Source organism: Nicotiana tabacum, chromosome 14 (genome assembly GCF_000715075.1).
Source record: "Nicotiana tabacum cultivar K326 chromosome 14, ASM71507v2, whole genome shotgun sequence".
Taxonomy (NCBI): Eukaryota; Viridiplantae; Streptophyta; class Magnoliopsida; order Solanales; family Solanaceae; genus Nicotiana; species Nicotiana tabacum.
This window is the reverse complement of record NC_134093.1, coordinates 1,557,634-1,580,484: the sequence shown is the minus strand read 5'-3', so window position 1 is coordinate 1,580,484 and position 22,851 is coordinate 1,557,634. Positions and strand designations below refer to the sequence as shown.

The 22,851-nt window shown below is 37.3% G+C and overlaps 1 protein-coding gene across 4 annotated transcripts; it reads left to right on the top strand.

Moving 5' to 3' along the window:
• The first annotated feature begins 18,176 nt into the window (after positions 1 to 18,176).
• On the top strand, positions 18,177 to 22,630 carry LOC142168649 (putative late blight resistance protein homolog R1B-12). Of its 4 annotated transcripts, XM_075229181.1 has the most exons (4): positions 18,180 to 18,479; positions 19,220 to 21,606; positions 21,824 to 21,881; positions 22,335 to 22,630. In XM_075229181.1, the coding sequence occupies exon 2, from the start codon at positions 19,245 to 19,247 to the stop codon at positions 21,513 to 21,515; it is 2,271 nt and encodes a 756-aa protein (XP_075085282.1). In that variant the 5' UTR covers positions 18,180 to 18,479; positions 19,220 to 19,244; the 3' UTR covers positions 21,516 to 21,606; positions 21,824 to 21,881; positions 22,335 to 22,630. The 4 variants fall into 4 exon arrangements, with proteins under 4 accessions (XP_075085283.1, XP_075085282.1, XP_075085281.1 ...); XM_075229182.1 differs by having other exon boundaries at positions 18,177 to 18,479; positions 19,147 to 21,881; XM_075229180.1 differs by lacking the exon at positions 21,824 to 21,881.
• Positions 22,631 to 22,851: the final 221 nt, after the last annotated feature.

The following is a 22,851-nucleotide window of genomic DNA, read 5'->3' as shown; positions in this document are numbered from 1 at the left end:
CTGTCCTATAAACCTGCCAGTTTCTCCGAAGTGCGGCGACGTGACTTGGCGACCCTACTTTAAAAATCCATATTTCTCTACCCCGATATCGTATGAATAAATGATTTGAAAAGTTGGAAACAAGGTTCAAATACCTTCATTTTGGTATGATATATGTCCCAAAATGACATCATAAAGCTTACGAATTAATTTCTCAAAACGGCTCGTTATAAGGCAAACCTTAGCTCGATTTTTCCGCAACTTAAATCCAACTTTTCCCAAACTTTATATATCATATCCAAACATCATATATATTTATATCATGGCTTTAAACACATTTAAATCATGAGTAACAAGTCTCATATTCATCTTAACTTACTTAAGACTTCGGTAAACCTTTCTTATCCTTGTAGCAGGATTTTGTCCTTTTTGAGCTTACATTAGATAATCCTATAATGACACTGACATCTGAAATACGGGATGTAACAACATGTCCCCTTAGAAATATTTGTTCCCGAATGATAACTCTTAAAGGCTTGCGAAAATGGAATGTAACATCATTAAATCACTTTATATACTTTCAAAGAGGATCTCATTTCCAAGCTTATATCAATTCACTTATGACGTACTTTCGCGTACAAAAATATGGGGTGTAACATCATTCCCCCCTTTGGAACATTCGTCCTTGAATGTTGACTGATGCCCTTATCATTCTCATAAACTATGGCTCTTTTGAATACTTTAATATTGTCCTTTGCCATCTAGGCAACTGTTCTATGTATAAATCTGAGGGTCAGGGAATTCCCCCCTTTAGGCCTCTTTCTCACGCCATGACTTGTGGTTGGAATTCTTCCAATCTCGTAACTTTGACTACCTTCTATAATGCAGCTTGTATGACTCTGTCCTTTTATGAGTGGATTTTCTCTCCTTTTTCTTCTAGCTTTTTGCCAATCTTTTGGCCTTACTTTGTGAACATATACTGGACTACGACAAGTTGTCCCTCTGGGCATCTATAGGTATATTGAAGTTCTTAGCTGGGTACTTTGTTGAATGTACCACTATTGCTATATTTTGTTTCCTAGCCTTGGTTATATATCCTTATGGCATTAGTGCATCTAGGTAGATCATACTGTACTATAACACTTACTTCGGTTTATTATTACCAAGGTATGCTACCCAACTCCAGGTTACTCTCTCACTGTTTATCCTATATATATAAATCTAAGTCCTTTAATGTTTCCTTATTACTGTTCATCTAAAGAATGGCATCATAACCTCCTCTTATACTTTGGAATTTTTATCCATCTATTGTTGATTCACCTTAATGTTGATCTATATCTACCACTGATAACTTGAGACCTCTTACGTAATACATTGTCACTAGGGCTCACGTCTCATCGGGGAACATCTGAAGTGATTGCCTGATCCACCTAGGGATGATACTATACTTCAATAACTGTATTTCATGGCATCCCAACGTGATTCATCATATGGGTTCTAATCTAGTGCAATTCATGAAATCCTTTTTTTTCTCAAAATCATTACTCAATCAAAGGCCTAAACGTCATCCTCTTATCTATCACAAATACACCCTTATTCTACTACTAGGGCAGCATTTCATCTCTTCTAATCGCTCCTAGTCTTAGACTCCTTTGAGTCAATTCAAGCTATACTGAGATTTCTATAACTTACGGAAACTATCAGCTCTCTTATTTTGATGAGCTTAATCCCGAGGCCTTACCTATTCTTGTCACCTTCTCACTCATCTTTACTTATCCTTACTCCTATCTACCTAAACCCTTGTCGCTCTACGATACTTTAGCTTGTGACCTACATATATCTATTCATACTACTCGCAACCTTCCTTTAATTTTCTAGCACCATAGATTTCCGTTCGTGCCTTATCAGTTGCCTTTAAACATAAGCAATTACTTTTCCTGGTCGTTCGGCCACTTGTTGCATGAATACATGGCTTATCTCATTGCCCACGCATAATAGAATTTCCTGTTACTCATATGATCTCAAATATCACCTTTTGATTTTTTCTTCTTCTTCCCGTTCATTAGCCATGATAGGTGCCACTTTCTTATGGAGTACATACAATATTGTAGTGAGACTGTTGTTACAAGACCATTTCTTCTTTATGTCACTATGCTTAAGTTGAAGCCTTCTTCCTTATTTCCTCAGCTAGTATTTCTTTGTAGTACTTAAGGGAGACCCTTTGACTCCTATAAAGTTGCGAGCTTATTACATCGTATACCCGAAAGAACTTTTGATGTCTTACTCGCCTATAATTATCCTTAGTTATTTACCTCCGTGCCCTGTGCTTGTAAGGTTGCTTCTGAATTGAATTTTGACTGTCTTCTTAGTGGAACCAGCTATTATTTTTGTAACACTTATACGGTACATTTAACAACCCCAACTCTTATCTGAATATTTCTCAAGGATCACGATGTCATCATATTTGCAAGATTGAATTCCCCGACGTCATGCTTGCATAATGTTCTAGAGTCATATCATATCTGTAGGATCTGAATAAATGCAATCTCATTCCTTTCACCTTTTTACCGCATTCTTCCTTTACTAATCCATAGTTACCTCTTCATCTTTGGCGTTTTTTTTCACATCTTCACTAACATCTTACTCGCCTTGTGGTAACCCTTCTATACCAGGGATAATTGAATTTCTTACGCACAAGGGTGACACTTATGTAACTGGCACACTTAGTCCCTTAAGCTTAAATCTGCTCACCGTGCTTGCTTTAGGGAAGCGTCTTCCTGAATGACCTTTAAAGGTTATTCTTCTGTTTTCCTTTCTATTATCGTCGGAACGTGATCTCTAAAATTCTCATGATTCCGGCTATTGTCAAATCATTCGGTCCCTAATTCATATTCATTTTATCTTGTTCACCAGCCCATACTGATTTCTATTACTCTGGGGGTCTAACTTTTCCTTCTGGTAATCACGTTGGAGTCACCAACTCATTTCTCAAAATAGGGATATGACCTTATGGCTTATACTCTTCTATTGTTTCAAGGCATGTCTCCTCTCGTCTTTTCCTTCACTTGACTATAGACTCCATCATCGTGTTATATTTTGATTTACTGTTATCACCCATATATCACATCTTACTCATGATGCTTCATTTACTCTCTTTTTATTCTCCGGATAATATTTTTGTCTATCACTTTATTCTGAAAACTTCAACAAAACGTTCTTTCACTTTTGGCTCTCCTTGCTTCACCTCACTGGCTCTTCGGAATGCCTAACATTCGCCCTTTGTTTTTACTTCGGGTTGTAGTCATAGTAAGGTAAATATTTATCCCTTCTAGGATTCCACTGCCTATCTTCTGAAATGTCTGAAAATACTAGTATTCATATCTGACTGTACTATTCTAGAGTTCACCATCTGGGTGTCTCACAAGGAGATCTATTACCACATTTTCACTATATTTGGAAAGGTTAGCTGATGATAACAATCCATCCACTATTATTGGGTTACTCTAACCCTAGTTGGATCCTGATATCCTATCCTTCTCTTAAACTATATCTGCTGGCTCCCATAGAGCATAATTAAGATGAGTGTGGCTAATTGTATATAACTCTATTACTGTTAAAAGTAACTCACAATGCTTGTATTTCTCTATCTGAATTGCATATAATAATAATCTTCATTAACTAGGTACCTCGTGCCCTTCTTTATCTTACTTCTTTTACTTGCCGAAACTTATATCTACCTTCTAATTCCCTTATTTCTTTTTACCATATAGGTGGATAGATATTCTTGCCTTAGGTCTCTTTATCAAGAAGCTTACACATCTTAGTACATACATGATCTGCTGAAGACCTCACATTTACTCATCATAAGCATGATGCAAAATTGAGTTCCTCTGACTCAGCTCTTCCACATCCACATTCAATCTCTTACCAACTGTCTTTCTGGATGTAGGTATCGATGTATTAAGAATAAAATAAAATTTAGGAGTTTGAATTCTTTCAACTAAGCTCTAGCACACGATCTAGGCCGACAAGGCCATACAAGTATCCATATACATGGCATTTATCCACAAGCCTCTAAGAGTACATAAACATCATAAAGGTCGGGGCAGGGTCCCACTATACCAATTAACACATGTCCAAATCATACTGACCAAATAGGTAACTCTGGAGCAAGTGGAGTGCACCAACACCTTCCGCTGAGCTGATAGCCTACTAGGAGGACTCTCACCCTATCTATCGGAACCTGGGGGCATGAAATGCAGCATCCCCAGGTAAAAGGGATGTCAGTACAGATAAAGTACTGAGTATGTAAGGCATGATAGTAGTATATAAAAGACATGAAAGAAACATGGAGTAACGAACTCAACCTGTAATTCTGATGTAACGACCCGATCGGTCGTTTTGAGCATTTACACGTCGCTCGGTAGTTATGGGCATGAGTAGCTCCATATGATTCATTATGACTTATGTGAATCGTCGATTTTGATTTTTAGGTTATTCAGAATCGAATTGGAAGAATGGATTTCATTGTCGAAGCTTTAAATTGGGAGAGTTGACCAAGTTTGACTTTTTGTGAATTTGAACCCGGAACAGAGTTTTGATGGTTCCGTTAGCTTTGTTGGGTGATTTTGGACTTAGGACCGCGTCCGGATTGTGATTCGGAGGTCCGTAGTGGAATGTGGCTTGAAATGGCGAAAGTTGAATTTTTGTGAAGTTTGACCGGGAGAGGGGGTTGACTTTTGATATCTGGGTCGGATTTCAATTCCGAAAGCGGGAGTAGGTCCGTAATGTTGAATGTGACTTGTGTGCAAAATTTGAGTTCAATCGGACGTAATTTGATAGGTTTCGGCATCGGTTGTGGAAGTTTAAAGTTTCAAAGTTCATAGATTTCGAATTGAGGTATGATTCATCGTTTCAATGTTGTTTTATGTGTTTTGAGGCCTCGAGTAGGTCCGTATTATGTTATGGGATTTATTGGTACATTTGGAGGGGTTTCCGAGGGGCTCGGGTGAGTTTCGGACATAGTTCGGATCATTTCGAATGGTTTTTGCATTACTGGTTTTTCTGTTGTTACCTGTTGCTCCTAACATTCTTCGCGATCACAAAAGGTGTTTGGTCAGCGGAACTATTTGTTCTTCATGTTCGCGCTTCTGAGGTCGCGTTCGCACTGGATTGAAGATTGTAGTCTTGGCGTACGCGTCCATGGCTATGCGTTCGCATAGTGTTGAGCGGGGGTTGGTCAGTCTATATAGATTCTTCATCGCGTTCGCAGAGAATTGTCCGCGATCGCGGAAGTCTGGTGGTGTATTTCATCGCGTTCGCGAGGATTTTTTTCCGCGAACGCGTAATGCAAAGTGAGGGAGTATGGATTTGTGCTTCGCGAACGCGAGGCTTCTACCGCGTTTGCGTAAGAAGATGCCTGAGCAGAAGTATAAAGTACTCTATTTCGAGGGTTTCAGCCATTTTTATATTTTTGGAGCTATGGAGCTCGGATTGAGGCGATTCTTGAAGCAATTATCATCATATGAATTGGGGTAAGTGTTCTCTACTCGGTTTTGTTTATATTTTAATGAATCTATCTTTGATTTTAGCATTTGGATTGTGAATTTTAAAGAGTAAATTGGGTGTTTGGCCTAAAGTTTCATAATATCAATTTTTGAGTTTTGAACATCGAATTGGAGTCGAATTTGAGTGAAACTAGTATGGCTGGACTCGTAATTGAATGGATTTTTGGAATTTGTAAATTTTTTCAGGTTTTGAGGTGCGGGTCCGAGCTGGGTTGTTGGCCGATTTTGGGCTTTTGATTCAAGATTAGATCTTTTTCGATCGAGATTGGTTCCTTTAGCATTGTTTGATGCATTTGAGTTCTTTTTATTTAGTTTCGAGTCGTTTAGAGGTCGGAACGCGTGGGATGGAATCTTTGGAGCATCGCTTGGCTTGCTCGGTATTGGTATTGGCTTGTTCGAGGTAAGTAACTCTTCTAATCTTGGAGCTGAGGGTATGAAACCCTGAAATACGTGTTATGTAATTTGTGTTGAGATGACGCACATGCTAGGTGACGGGCGTGTGGGCGTACACTATGTGAATTGGGACTCTGTTGTTTCCATGGAACTGTATACTGGCCCTATTTTGTTGATATCCATGTTTTCACCATGTGATAAAAGTAATTGAGCTGTCAATCATGCTAGATATCATGTTTAGGCTTCATATTGTTGTTGTTAAGACCCACAGTGGTCGTTTCTTGCTGTCATCTCACCCATTGCATTGATATTTTATACTCAGTCATATTCATGCATTCATATCATATCTCAGTCTCAGTTGTTGTTATTGATATATCATATCATTGTTGTCGGGCTAGTTTCATGACATTGTGAGCCCGTGAGCGATACTGGAGAGATTGATGACTGAGTGAGGCCGAGGGCCTGAGTGAGAGTGACATTTTGGGATCGGGCTGCATGCCGCAGCATATTATATTGATTATATTTTATATGGATCAGGTTGCACGCGCGCAACAAGCCTGAGGGTTGTATGTGTATATATATGGATAATACACACTCTCAATAGGTACCTGCGCTCACTGGGGGTGTACAGACTCCGAAGGGGCTCCTTCAGCCCAAGCGCTATATTATTGCGGCGTACAACCCGATCCAATATATGTCCCGAAGGGTTGTTGCGGCGTGCAACCCGATATATATATATATATATATATATATATATATATATAGTCTGCACATCCCTAGTGAGCGCAGTCGACTATATATATATAGATCGGGCTGCACGCCGCAGCGGGTATTGTACATCGCTGAGTGATTGAGTGTGCTGAGCATTGAGCATAGTGAGAGAGGATGCGAGACAGTGAGATTGAGTACTCTGAGAGTGTGAGTACATGATTCATCTCTGAGGTACATGGCATTGGCATGCACACATGACATACAGGCATAAAGATGCATTTTTCTCATGTTGTACGGTATCACGTCATTCATGACTTTTTACACACATTGATATATGGGCATAGAGAGGTATTTCACACTTGTTATATGGAAAGAAAATGAAACACCTTATTTATTGTGGAAAGGATATTTAAAAAAAATTACAGTTTTCAAACTTACTCGTATTTGTTTTTGGCATTTTCGGTAAAAGATTGGATTTTCACTAAGATACTTGAAAATCATGACTATTTTTTGGAACTGTGAACGAGCTGAGCATTTTACTTCTGAGATACATCTTTTATTACTTGTATTATTCTATTATGAACTGATGTGGGATATTGGTATTGGACCCGACCTTGGTACAAGCTCGTCACTACGTTCAATCTGAGGTTTGGTTTATTACTTATTGAGTACATGGGGTCGGTTGTACTCATACTACACTTCTGCACCTTGCGTGCAGATGTTGGCGGCTGATGTTGTTGTGTTCGATGGGAGCTAGATTGAAGATGTACCTGTGTCCCGGCGGTAGCTGCCTCTTGTTCGTGGTAGCTTTAGATCTGTAAAACTATGTTTTTGTACTATTCAAACAGACTATGTATTTATTTTATTTCCGCTTTGTAAACTCTATTCTTAGAAGCTCATGATTTGTACTACCAGTTCTTGGGGAATGTATTAGATTCAGATATTTCTTTACTTAATTGCTTTATTAATTATTATTAGAATTGGTTAATGGTTAATTAGCTTACCTAGCTGGTTAGGTTAGGTGCCATCACGACAAGTCGGATTTTGGGTCGTGACAGGTGGTATCAGAGCTCTAAGTTCATAGGTTCTACAAATCATGAGCAAGTGTCTAGTAGAGTCTTGTGGATCAGTATGATGATGTCCATACCTATCTTCGAGAGGTTACAAGACATTTAGGATATACTTCCCATCTTTCTTTCCTTATCGTGCGGTTTTGATTCATCTTGAAGCGTAACTCTTTGAATTCCTTCCATGCATTCGTATGCGCATGCGAGCGCTCAGTATCAGTTGTGCATTCGCCGGCTTGTGATTCTATGAACGAGGTGCGAGATGTGATTTCAGTATGTTGATGATGGGCCAGTCTAGAGGAATTGAGGCCGGATTTTGATTGTGGCTTGAGCGCAGAGATGTTGATTGTATGAGCACGTGCTTTTGGATATATATGTCCGGTAGTGTCCCTACTAGTGGAATTTGTGGCTGAATGGCACGTGACGAGTATGATGTGACTGCGAGATGCGTTCATATGGTTTGAATATGACGAGAAGAGTTTACTTGAGATGTAGCAAGAACTATTGGGTGTTTGATTTCTGTCGTGATTTGGCGTATGGCCTCGAGTTATGGGTGTGTTGAAGGACCTCTCGTGTTGTTTAGTTGTAGAGTGCAGTAGATTTTATGTCGTGTAATGAGTTCAGACTCAGGAAGATTTAGTGATTGTATAATAGTTATGATTGTGGAAGAGTATAGAGAGATGTCAGTTTGAGGTACAACAGGCGGGTATCTCTTGCGAGGTTCCCGAGGTTGTGTGGTCCTTATGATGTTTTGTAGAGAGTTCTCATTTATCATTGAATGATATATGTTGCAATTTGAGTTTGGATCACTTGTGGAAGTTGGCTTGACTATTACAAGGGTGAATGAGAGATTTGCAGATAATGTGAAGTATTAGATGGTTTGCATTACAGGAGCTCAGGAAGGATTTGGTTGAATCTCACTGCGGTATTATGGCAGTAATAAAGTATGGGCATTGTGAGTTGTGTGTTTTGATCTATGGCTTTAATCCAAGTGGGGGAGTCTGTTATCGACAAGTTAATTGCACGATTAGGTGTTGTATTGGATTCGGTTTGAGGTATACTGATGAATCAGTTATGACTTGCAGAAGTTGAGATTGAGGATGATCCGGGGAAGGGAATTTCTGGATATGGGTGGTATTACACTCTATGGGTATATGGGAATCATAAAATAATTGAGTGGTTGTTCGCAAAGGATGTAGTGTTCATGGAGTAGGAATTTGCTCGGTTGCGTAGGAGTGTGGGTTACTCTTTATTCCCTTAGGTGTTGGTCTGTTAATGGGGCACAGGTCATTCGGTCTATTTGGTCGGTTCAAATTGAGATTTGGGTAGAGTGGATGACTCTCGAGAATAGCTCTAATGGATTCAAGATTTATATGTAGCGGTTTGGAATTTTTGAGGTTTGTATATGGCTAGGATCTGATATTTTCATTGGACGGTGTCGAGAGCCGTGGCATTTTTATATCATTGTGGATTATGAATTTTAGTATCAAGAAGGTTAAGGAAACAATTTTAGGTTCGCATAAGGTCTCTTTAGAGTGGGTGTCTCGGTTGTGGTGCATTGGGGTGGTTAAGAAGGTAGTCAGCGGCTTATGGGCCTTAGGGCGCTATGGTTTTCAATATTATTCTCCATTAAGGGACTACCCTCCTCACCACCAAAAGAATTATGAAAATCAACATCATTTACGCTATCAAGATTCTCCTCACGAGCAGTCCATACATAATAATTTTCCATAAATTCCTTTTTAAAAAGATGACATGTAACACTTGCATTTCACACAAGGGAACCTAATCGTTCCTTCAATACGAAAATCATCAAGTGTCCTTACCTTAGCAATAAATCCAGCAACCCCTTCTTTAAATTCACCCCTTAACCCCACACGATTAGGATAATTTCTATTATACATCCATCTACGATGCGCAAATGCCATCTACACAAACAAAAAAACTAGAAGTTGACATATTTATTTAGGCAAAACGGCCTCCGGGCCACTTGAACTTGTACCTGATCGCCAATCCGGTAAATGAACTTACAACTTTCCCATTTGAACACCTCAACTCATATATTTATGAACTAATAAACCCCTCAAATGGAGCGTGTATATCAAACACACTGACATTTTACCACGTCATATTATAGGATTATTTGTTGATGTAATTTGTGGGTCCCGCTTTTTTTAACCGATTTATCAAAATTTTAATTTCATTCTTTCCTTTTCTTCTTCATGGCCTACTGCATATAAGCCAACGCCACCATACCATATCAACTTTTCGCTCACATCTCTGCTGCCAGCACCATCACACCACCACAAATAAGTCAAAATTAGTACTAGAAATTATCTGTGCAGAGACCAAAAAAAGGAGGGGAAAAAAAAGACTCAATTAGTCGTTCGATTCTTAATCTTCCCTCTCAACATACCTTTGACTTTCAGTAGAAGAATAGCTTGGGAGAAAATTAAAAGGTGCTTTTGACAAAAAAGAATTGATGCGTTTAATTTGGAAGTAAAAAGAAGAAAATGGATTTTGAGTAGAAGGAAATGAGAGAAAGGGGGGTGAGCCGGGGAAGAAGGGGAAGGAATGTTACTGTTGCGTTTGATTTGGAAGTAAAATGAAGAAAATGAATTTTGAGTGGACGGATAGGGGACAAAGCAGGGGATGGTCGGGGAAGAAGGGGGAAGAAGGTACGGTAAAGAAAGGGAGTTTCTTTCTTTCTTTTTTATTTCTATTTTTTTTCCTGGTTTTATAATTTTTTAATCCAAAATTATTGTACTCACGCGTGTTAATTATGTGAGTTGCATGCACTTTGGCCAGACCACCTTTGCTCCTGCCATATAAGCATGGTCAATGGTCAGAGGGGTTTATTAGTTCACAAATATATGAGTTGGGGTATTCAAATGGGAAAGTTGTAAGTTTCTTTATCGGGTTGGCAATCAGGTGCAAGTTTAAGTGGCCAGGAGGCCGTTTTGCCTTTATTTTATTTATACTACTTACTAAGTTATATTCTCCCAAAGGTTATCTAAATAGTTTAATAATATATTTTACTATAATACTTGAGTGGTTTCAATATTAATATGTACATTAAACAATTGTAAGACAAAAAAGTCCTAAAACATAAAAATTAATCTAATTTATTTCAAATTAGCATATGATAGCGCTCTAATACTTAATTGATTGTATTTTCTTCATTTCGTTTCAATAATAAATAATATAATTAGCACATAGATAGGGCATGAAGAATTTCCAAACGAAAAGCCGAAATGGAGAAGTATTAGCACTTAAGTTGTTTCTTAACTAACATAACTTGAATGTATAAAAATTCTAACTCTTTAACGTATTGTTCAACTCTAACTATTATAACCTAAATTATACGAAGTATTAGCATTTAAGTTGTTTCTTTAGTTATTTTTTTTATATCAACAAGAATTTCATACTTATAGAACATACCCAAATTATTCTAAATTTTTTCTTGATTTACTATTGGATACATACAAGTATACTAGCCATTTTCACAAGAACATCTAACTAAAAAGAAAACAAATATCTAATTAATCTAAACAACTATATACATATTATATTGCAAAAATTATTGCTAATTTATCTATACTATATTGCAAATTATATAGCTAATTTGTACATACTATTTTGCTAAATTAATGGAAAAAATAAACCTGAAAAATGACCAACCGGATCTGCTACCGAACTACCACCGGAGGGGAGATGAGCCGTCGGATTCCTGCACCAAAAACGAGTTAAACTACTTGGGAAAAATAATTTGGGGGGGGGGGGGAGGACGAGGGAAATAGAGCGGGTGAGGAAAGTGGGAGAGAGAGAAATCATACCTAATATGGTTAGATTAGAGGAGAAAATCAAGAAATAGAACGGATGGGGGCAGAAGAGGAGAGGGAAAAAAGTTAGAGAAGAAAGAAGAAAGAAGAAAAAACGGGTTAGGGTGTATTACAAAAAAAGATATGCGACCGAATCGGTCGCAAATTTGAAATTTGAAATTCCGACTGATTCAGTCACAAATTCCGTTGACCAGTCAGACCTCGTTTTTATTGCAGATTCCGACCAAATCGGTCGAAACATTTAAGTTAATTTTTTTAAAATTTTAATGTTTGCGACTGATTCAGTCGCAAACTATAAAAATATTTTCGCGGTATTTTTTGCGTAATTGAGCAACTGAATCGGTCACAATTTTGAGCCAAAATTTTTTTAAAAAAATTAACATGTACCTTTAATAAAGTTTTCAATCGAATCAGTCGAAAATTACAACTGAATTAAATCGGTCAAAATTATTCAATTATAAATTTACTGTTTTTTAGGGGATCTTATCCAATGAAGGTAGATAGAATTTTTTTAATGGACCTCGACTCGAAAAGAGTGAGAAGATCAGGAAGAAGAAGAACATACGAAATACGGAGTGAGTATTTACTATGAGAATCCGAACTAATTGGATCAGTATATTTTTGACACCGCTAAAAAAAATTTCATAAAAGAACAAGTTCACCTGCCACAGATTGTTTTAATGGATAAATTTTCTAAGTGTCAAGTTTGATAAGACAAGACATATGTATGTAAGCAATAATGCAAAAGGTATGCAGAAAGCTATGTTTGTAAAACGACATCTGGTGAATAATACAAAGAAGGCGAAGGTGATTGGACAAGTGAGGTAAACGTAAAATAGACTTGTCTTGAGAAAAAATATGGTATTTCAAAAGCGAGTCCAGAATCCATTTGTGATTTTTTTTTGGATAAGTATGATGAAAATGTGTTTAAAAAAAAGAGTGATATTTTTATATATAACGCTCTTTTAAAGAGCGCTATACTTTAACGTAGTTTTGACCGTTAAAGTATAGCGCTCTTTAAAAGAACGCTATATATAAATATAACGCTCTTTTAAACCGCGTTATATATATAGCGCGGTATATAACCGCACTATATCTATTTTGTGGGCCCACCAATAAATCTCATGCGTTTAACTGACATAACAATAATTCAAATGGGTATAGCGCTCTTTAAAAGAGCGCTATACCTAAAATAATTCAGCCCACCGAGCTAGGCATTGCCTTATTTAAAGGCGTTAGGATTTTACAAAAATCCATTCAAAAATATTCCTAACTCTCGTTCAAATTTTTCTTCTTGTTAAATTCTCAAGCATTTTTTCATAATGTCTGAAGAGCGAAAAGTAAGGGTTTCATTATATTGGGGGGTGAGGTTGTGGTGGCGAATAACTCTGTGCGCTATAGTTTATCTCCACAGTGTCATGTTAAGTTGCCACTTACAATAGAGTATGATAGATTGGTATCGTTGTTATGTAATAAAATGAGTGTGAGGAAACGTTCGGTGAACCTTAAAGTAACAGGAAGATATCCGTATTCCGTCACTCCGCAAGGGGTTGCTTGTTACGCTGAGTTTAACATCGACGATGATGAAACTTTGAGGGATTTTTTGAGGACTCCGGATGAATATCGGGAATTTCTTGTGATAAAAATGTTGGAAATGTACGTCAAGGTCGAAGACGTTTACAATAATGAGGATGCTCATAGTAGGGATAACCCTCAGTCATCGGGTGGTTATTCTGGAGCAGTTTTTGCCGGACAGGTTCCGGATGAAAGAGTTTGCCCTGATTTAAACTTATCACCACGGGCGAATGAGGAGCGAGGAAATAATTTCTCTCCTGCTTTAAATAATCTACAAGACGAGTGGTAAACTTCAATTTTTCTTAGTGTTACGATGTATATTTTTATTGTATTAAATTTATATTAACACTCATATATTTCACAGGGGGTACCGGCCAGATATGACTTTTACATGTTATGAACCCACGCCCAGTTGGAATATGCGTAGTTCTGGTGTGTTGGATCATGGTGGTCCATCCGGAGTCATCACCAACAGGATAATATCCATCAAGGAATGTCAACACGTTACGACGTGTAAGTGAAGTGATACAGCTATATGGAAAGTATTTATTAATTTCAGTAGCTTATTATTTTGTTGTTTGTGCAGTGAAAACGAGCAAGTTGAACCACCTGTCCTCACTCAATTGCCTGAAGACGACATATTAAATCGGGCATGCCAAACTGGCGAAGTACCCGCTCCGTGGCATGATGCTCCACAATATCAAGGCACATGAGCGGGATGAAAGTGCTCCAAATCAGTCGGTCGGCCGAGCAATAATCGGGCATGCCACCTATCAAGTCGTCGTTGTATGGCGTCCAGATTAACTATCAAATAACAACAGAAAACGTGAGTATGCGCAACACATGTGAAGCTATACTAAGTAAGTTTAGGTACACATTTATCTGTGCGCCCTCCAGCATATCCAACACATCCCTGCAAAGGGAGAGATTATGCCGAGCCTCGTAATCTCGTACCTATCCATGCCGGAGAACCCACCTCCTAGCTAGAGGGAGAAACGGAGGTGGTGCATCCGGAGGTAAGGGTGGTAGAGATGGCTACAACTGCAGGAACCACTCCCAGGCCCAAACCTAACATACAAAGTTGACGTAAAGTTTAAGAAATTTTTTGACTAGATAGAATTGGAAGGAATGAACAGAGTATTTGAATATGTTGTCACTTGTAGAAGCGGCAAAAATCTACATACGTCATGCTGGGTGCCCATGCTGGCCCGACACAGATGCCTGTACAAGTAGGCGAGAACAGCAATACCCCAGCTGTACTGGGGTAAATCAACTTGCAGCTGAAGATGATAAAGAAATCGCAAGCTGACTAGGTTCCCCGAAGTGTTCGGGAACAAGACCCCCCAAACAGAAGGAGCAGCAGCAACCTCGTATACCGGTGAATATGCAGATCATCTGTCTCTCCGGTGATGTCGGGGTGCAATATCTCCAAATGCTGTCGAATAGCTGTCAAACTCATGCGACTGGCCCCTGAGTGTGAAGTCTCATCCTGTGGCCTGAAACCAGTGAACTGCTGCAGCATGTCCAAATACTTCCCACACATCTTCTCTCTCATGGCCTGAGGCAGTGCAACAGGCAGTCCATCAACAGGCATCCCATATAAAACCTCCATGTCCAGCAGCGTGATGGTGGCCTCGCCAATGGACAGGTGGAAAGTGTGCGTCTCCAGTCGCTACCGCTCTATCAGGGCCGTGATCAAAGACCAGTCGAGCTGCAGCCGCCCGATCTCCAAAATCCTGTAGAAGCTCGTATCCTGCAGGCGCTGGACTACACTGGGATGGAGATCTCTGTCCTTCATAAAATCCCACATGTCGTCCATTCTCCTGGCGCGGAGAGTCTCCAGTAACTCTCCCTCTCATACGTAGGCGGACCTTGATCGCCCTGTAATACTAATAGCTCATCGGAGACAGGTTCGGGATGCAAAGGCGGCACGTCCATGTCGTCTACTGTAAATTAAACAACATTAATTGTATGTTTGATATGTAAATTAAATAATTATTTTTTATAATTATACAATATTTAATTGGACAGAGTATATATCTATGGGTTTCAGGCTCGATATTTGATGCCTAGTAGGACCAAGCTATCCTGAGTTCTTGTGTGTGTCAATTTTATTATTTTCGTAATTTTGTATGTTTGTTTTGTAAATTAAATAATTAATTTTTATCATATTTAATTGGACAGAGTATATACCTATGGGTTCCAGGCTCGATATTTGAGGCCCAGTAGCACCAAGCTATCCTGAATTCTTGTGTGTGTCAATTTTAATATTTTCATAATTTTGTATGTTTGTTTTGTAAATTAAATAATTAATTTTTATCATATTTAATTGGACAGAGTATATAGCTATGGGTTCCAGGCTCGATATTTGAGGCCCAATAGTACCAAGCTATCCTGAATTCTTGTGTGTGTCAATTTTAATTTTTTTATAATTTTATATATTTGTTTTATAAATTAAATAATTAATTTTTATCATATTTAATTGGACAGAGTATATACCTATGGGTTCCAGGCTCGATATTTGAGGCCCACTAGCACCAAGCTATCCTGAGTTCTTGTGTGTGTCAATTTTAATATTTTTATAATTTTGTATGTTTGTTTTGTAAATTAAATAATTAATTTTTATCATATTTAATTGGACAGAATATATACCTATGGGTTCCAGGCTCGATATTTGAGGCCCAGTAGCACCAAGCTATCCTGAATTCTTGTGTGTGTCAATTTTAATATTTTCATAATTTTGTATGTTTGTTTTATAAATTAAGTATAAAAGATACTTAAACTACAGGGATTCTACGCTAAAAGGCTCTACACTTTACTACGCTAAAAGGGCACTAGTTTTTAAGCAAATAAATAATCTAAACTAGATAAAAATAATAAATATATTTTAATCACAAAACAAATATAAAACACTAATAGCTTAGTCCGGATAAAAATAACATACTAGTTTAATCGCAAATAAAACACAAAACAACATGGAAACACATACAAAACAATTAATATGCATTATTATACGAGTTTCGACATAAACTAAATCGGAATACCTCGATTTATGTTTTTCGGAAAGTCGATGAATTGAAAATTTGAGCTCGAAACGAGGAAACCACAACAATAGAAGGCTTGGCTAGGATGTGGGACCTACAATCTTATCTTTTTGTGTGACGGGTGGGGTCCAGTAAAATATTTTTAGAAGAAAATTTGGGGGGGGGGGGGGATCGATTCAGAATTTTGAAATGGGGGAGGGGGGTCGTCTGGTTCGAATGTGGGGAAGAAGGAGGGGGACCGTTTATTTATGTATGTATAGCGCGGTATATAACTGCGCTATACATATATAGCGCGGTTATATACCGCGCTATGCATAACTGTCTTATCAGCCCTGTATAGCGCGGTTTAAAAGAGCGTTATATATATATATATATCGCTCTTTTAAAGAGCGCTATAATTTAACGGCCAAAACTCCGTTAAAGTATAACGCTCTTTAAAAGAGCGCTAAATATAAAAATGTCACTCTTTTTTTTAAATACACATTTTCGTCACACTTGTCCAAAAATCCACAAATGGGTTCTGGACTCTTTCAAAAGCATCCTCTTAGTTTGAGAGTCCAGAACCTAAATGTGGTTCTTTTTGCCATATAGGACGAAAATAAATATAAAAAAAGAGTGACTTATCTATGTATAACGCTCTTTAAAAAAAACGTTATACATTAACGGACGTTTTAGATGTTATATATCTATATGTATAGCGCTTTTTAAAAGAGCGCTATACATATTATTGGATGCTGTGCATTATTATGGGATTGATTAGTGTATATTATAATACCATAATCAAAGATAATGCCAACAACTTTACTCTAACATCATCAATCAAAATCATTATATAAGCTTTCAAAAAGCATACGTAGTGTCAGACACCATAATCACCTACTACATCTTTTCTTTCAAATAAAAATTCATCAATCAGTTTAATATTATTATCTCATCAGCTTTCCTGTTCCTCAACAAAGGAGGTATATCGCTCTTTAAAAAAACGTTATATATATATATATAAATATATAACGCTTTTTTAAAGAGAACTATTCCTTAACGTCCAAACCGTCCGTTAATAGATAGCGTTCTTTAAAAGAGCGTTATACATAAATAAGTCATTATTTTTTTTTACACTTGTTTCTGTCCTACATGTCAAAAAGAACCACATTTAGGTTATGGACTCTTTAATTTGAAGCGATTTATTTTATGGAGCGTTGCGGACCGCTTTATCCACTAATTTGAACTCTTTTGTGCGAATTTGAATTAATTGAGTTTAATGCAGATATTAAATACCGAATAAAAATAAATAAAAAAACATGCTTTAACTCTTCTTTTTATATAGTGGAATTGACGGTTACCTAATTGAGTCGAGCTCAAAAGTTTATTACTGAATGACTAAAGTGAGTCACAACTTTATTAAAGTTATTCTGTACAACTCCTTATACCTTTACGTAAAATATTACTCCGTACGTTTAACCTATTTTTTTTTTTAAGTAAAAAACGAATGATCTCTTTTTAAATTTGAAAATAATTTAGATTAAATTTTTAATTTTATCCTTAATGAGAAGCTTTTATAACCACACAAATAATCTGAGCCCTTTTTTGACTGGTTTAGAATCACAAATTATAAAAGTCTTCATTTATTTTTTAAACCCCGTATCCGGTCAAATATACATAAATTGGAACAGAGGAGAGGGGTATGCTTTTTCTAAGATGGAGCATTCTAGTAAAGTTATATCATTGGGCATCAGCACATATTTGTTTGATCACTCTGTGGAAAATAAAAACTAGAGATTGAATTGAGATAAATTATCTGAATCCATTCTCATTGATGAGTGTATGTATTTATACATGTATCTGAATAAAAAACAAATAAATAGCTATACACTTGTCTATTCTCCATTGGACTAAAAATAACAGAAAAGTTCCTTTTATAGAGGTGTCTAGAGAATCTAATCTCTCAACTCTTATCTTTTCTATTAAATGAACGGTCATGATGAAAAACTATATAATCTGATCCAACGCTCCTAAGCTGCCCCTTGTTTCATTCAAGACCCGAGAAAGGGAAGATATAGATACAAAACATAGATCGGAAAATATGGCCTCTTTCCCTTTCTTCTCTACACAATCAGCATCACAATTAGAGCATAGATTAACAGTATTTCCAACACACTCTTGACTCTTCAACATTGCCATCGCACCATCTCCAGCTTTCACATCCCAGCTAGCTCCTCCATTTCCGTAATTCTCTACTCCAGAACCATAAAGTTAAAGAACCATCAAGTAATTAATCATCTGCAGCCACTCTCCTAATTGAAGGTAATTAAATTCTTTTCTTCTTCTTTTTTCTTTTTGGGTTTTTGCTGTCTATATATAAATGAGCAACGGTAAAGTGTTCTCGGGTGACTTACTGTGGTAGGTATGCGATCTCGCTTTTGCGAGTAAAATCTCGTAGCAGCCTAGCCTTCGCACCTGCGCGCTTCCCATTGCATCTGCGATGCCGCTGAAGCGAAGTCAACTGGAGCCTTAGACTCGCACCTGCGATAGGCCCCCTTTCGGTCACCTAACCTTGGTCGTTCATCGAATCGGGAATGGACATTGTACGCCCCCTCCCGGCTCCGGTTGTCAACATCACACCCTTAGGGGTGTGGCGCTTCCCGGATCCTGATGCTTTGGGCACCGGGCTACTTTTTTGATTTGTCTATGTATAAATATTTTTTTCTTAAGTAGTTTCGATCTTCGTACCTCTGGTGTAAAAGAACAAGGACGATAAAAAGATTGGTTTTCTTAGATTCTCTTTCTACTTTTGACCTGAATAATATGAATTTGTTTGGACAACTGTGTTACAGAGTACTCCTACTATTGAGTCTAATATTGCTAACATAGTTAAAAGATGTTAATTGAAAGTTGCGGGACAAAGATGCATATCTGGACTGTTACATACATTTGAGAAATCCTCGTTAACTTGGAACAAAAATTTTCGTAGGTCAAGGATTGGCAATCTATCTAAATCTAAGGCGAGCAATCAGTTCTAACATTGTTATATTTACTTCCAACAGCTGTAAAAAGACCAATCTAATTGACATGGAGAAGGGTCTGACTGGTGAAAGAACTAATGCTCATGCAACGACATCAATTGCTGAGGAAGTAGTTGGTTTTGAGGATGATGCACATAGTATAATTCAACAATTGACTGGAGGAACAAAGGAACTAGACGTTGTCTCGATTGTTGGAATGCCTGGCTTAGGCAAAACAACTTTGGCTAGAAAGGTGTTCAATCATTTTATTGATAATAGACACTTTGATGTCCGATCATGGTGCTCTATATCTAAGGAATATAGTTTGATGAAGGTGTTCTCGGAGATTCTTAAACAAGTCATAGGCAATTTGGATAATATCAAAGATGAAGACATGCCTAACACGTTGCGCAAGAGTCTAATGCGCAAGAGATACCTCATTGTATTAGATGATGTATGGGAAGTTAAGGCATGGGAAGATTTTCGATTATCTTTCCCACAGGATGAAAATGGAAGTAGAATACTAGTAACAACTCGAAATGAAGAAGTGGGTTGGCAGCTTAAGCACCATAGTAATCCATATTCTCTTAGATTTCTCACAGGGGATGAGAGTTGGGAATTACTACAGAAGAAAGTATTTCAAGGAGAGATCTGTCCCCCCGAGCTACTCAGAGAAGGACAACGAGTTGCCAAAAACTGCAAAGGATTACCACTTGTGATCGTCTTGATTGCTGGAACTATTACAGAGAAAAGGCAAGCCTCTTTATGGCTTGAGGTCGCAAACGATTTAAGTTCCCATGCTTTAGAAGAGCAAAGCATGAAGATAATAGAGTCAAGTTATGATAATTTGGAAGACCATTTAAAGCCTATCCTTCTTTACATGGGGTTGTTTCCCGAAGACCACAAATTTCCAGTGTCCGATTTACTAAAGTTGTGGATGGCTGAAAATTTTGTACAGGACATGGACACAGAAAACATGGAGGAAGCATCTAAAATATGTTTGAACGATCTAGTGAACAGAAGCCTAGTAGTGGTTACTAAAAGGAGAAGTAATGGTGAGTTTAAGTATTGTACTGTTCATGATTTAGTGCGCGAGTTTTGCTTGAGAAAACTTACAAAAGAAAAGTTTATGCAGCTCATAGTCCCATACAATCCATACCAACCTTTAGATTCAAAGGAACCTCAGTTATGCATGTATATCCATGACGATCTTGTCAAACAATTGGTGCAGTATGAATATTCATTGGATAGGATTCCAACGTTAGCAGGATGTCAAAGATGTGTCGAGTTCATTGCTCATCCAACATTCTGTCCATGGTATCATATAAGTCTTTTCTCTTTACTTGATAACTTTAGACTTATTCGGGTGTTGAATTTGTTGGATATCTACTCGGAAATTAGTTCTTGGGATACGGCAATGCAAGCAGTAACTCACTTGAGGTATCTTGCAATTCGTACCAAAGAATTTGATTTCCAGCGGGTATCACACCTACTTGATCTACAAACCTTGCGAGTGGTGCGGAAAGATTCAAGTAAGCATATACTTAAGACATCACCTGCTATTTGGAAATTGCATAAACTAAGGCATCTAGATATACAGGACTTTTCCTTTACATGGGAAGACAAAGATCGAGTAATTTTTGAAGAATCTTCAGAAACTGTCTTACCGAACTTGAAGACTTTTGGCAAGTGTTGGATATACTTAGCTGATATGACTCCGGAGTTTTGGTGGAGATTTCCAAATATTGAACAACTCAACCTCCACTTTGTTGAACCCACATATTATTCCATTAACGTCAAGGAAGTTGATAGCTTGAATCTTGAACAACTCCCACTTCAATCTCTCGAACTGCGTTTCTCGACCTACATATCCATTGGATTGAGTGGCTGTGTTATCTTCCCTTCAAATTTAAAGAATTTGTCCCTTCATAGTATTTTCCTAACAGAAAAATTTGTTTCAAATATTGCAAGACTGCAAAATCTTGAGAAACTCAAACTAAATAGGATATACTTCAGGCCCAAGGATAGAGGATATAGAAGATGTTGGGATGTCAGTAATTTCAAGTTTCAAGCACTCAAAATCTTGAAACTACACTTTGTTACTATGACAGAATGGTGCTCCTCAGATATATCCTTCCCTGTGCTTGAGAAATTAGTTATAGATAACTGTTGGAGACTTCAAGATATCCCTTCTAGCTTTGTGGATATCCCAACACTGAAGTTGATTAAACTGGGTTATTGCAGCAAGTCACTTCAGGATTCAGCTCTCAACATTAAAAAAGAAGTTGAAGAGATCAGAGGATGTGATAGTCTCCAAGTTGATGCCCTGTATCGTTGAATAAAGGTGAGGTAGTACGGTGCACTAAGCTCCCGCTATGCGCGGGGTCCGGAAAAAGGCCCGACCACAAGGGGTCTATCGTTAAATAAAGGTAAGTGATTTCATAATTATGATACAAAGTTTTTGGCAAAAATCATCCTTGAACTATAACCCAAACCTAAAGTACATCCTTGTGATGCCTCATTGAACAAAAAACATCCTTATACTATTTAAGCTATTGTAAGAATCATCCCTAATCGTCTTCCACCTTCACCAAAAAAGATTTTAAGGCATCAAAAAATAAAGTTTCTAACTTCAGAGTTATCTAGGGGAAACTCCTGAGCAAAAAGAGAAGCAAGGGCTATTTTTTCACGCCTCACAAACAAGGTAAAGAATCAATAGTCAAAAAGTTAGATATTTTTCGATTCTATTACGATTTTTGCTATTTCTCAAACTGAATTAGTTGGTTAATGTATTTGGCTTCTTACTGTACGTCTTCTTTGTCACTTTAATTTGAAAGAGATTACTGCATGTGTAAAGGACAATTAGAAATAACCAAATCCCTTACCTGTTGAAATGTCAGAAAAATTTACTAATTTTTCTTTTTTTTCTGTTCTGGTTTGAATAATCCCAATGTTGCACTCATTTTGCCCCAAAAGAAAATATTGGAGAAGAAGATGCTAGTTTAGAAGTTCTTCATCTAGAATTAGAATTGTTAGTTTCAGGAGTCTACATTAGATAACTACATTTTCTGCCGCAAAAGAAAATATTTTTCTACTTACAAGTTTACATTAAAGACCATTTCTTCAGAGATATTTAAATTTTTTCTCTTTGTTGCAGCAACAGTGGAATAGCATAATGTAAGATCCTTCATTTGATTCAAAAACTCTCGGGAAAAGTAGTTGTTCGCGAAGTAAAATTTAAAGATCATTGTAGCAATGAGAAGCAAATTGGAGAAATTGGATGTCGTGGTTAAACAAGAGCAACGAATAGTCTTAAAATTCGAGAGGAAAATTGAGAAATTAAAGAGGAAAAATTGAGGCAAAATTTGATTGTACTATTCGTTTATTTGTAGTTTTATATTAAATTTGTTATATATGTACAAGTTCAATAAAAAGTAGTCTTGCTTCCTAAGAGTATCATTTTGTTTTTTCTGAATAAGTGCACTAATACCGCTAATTCTTTATTTTTGTTAAGGTGAAGCAGTAAGATGTTGCAATAAAGTATTTATCAGTTAACTTTTCATCTTTGTTAATAATTAAAACCAGTGAAAAACCAACAACAAGGAACACCTTTATACCCTTTACTACTTCATACCTTTAGTCCATCACACTAGTACCAACAAAAGGCAATAATG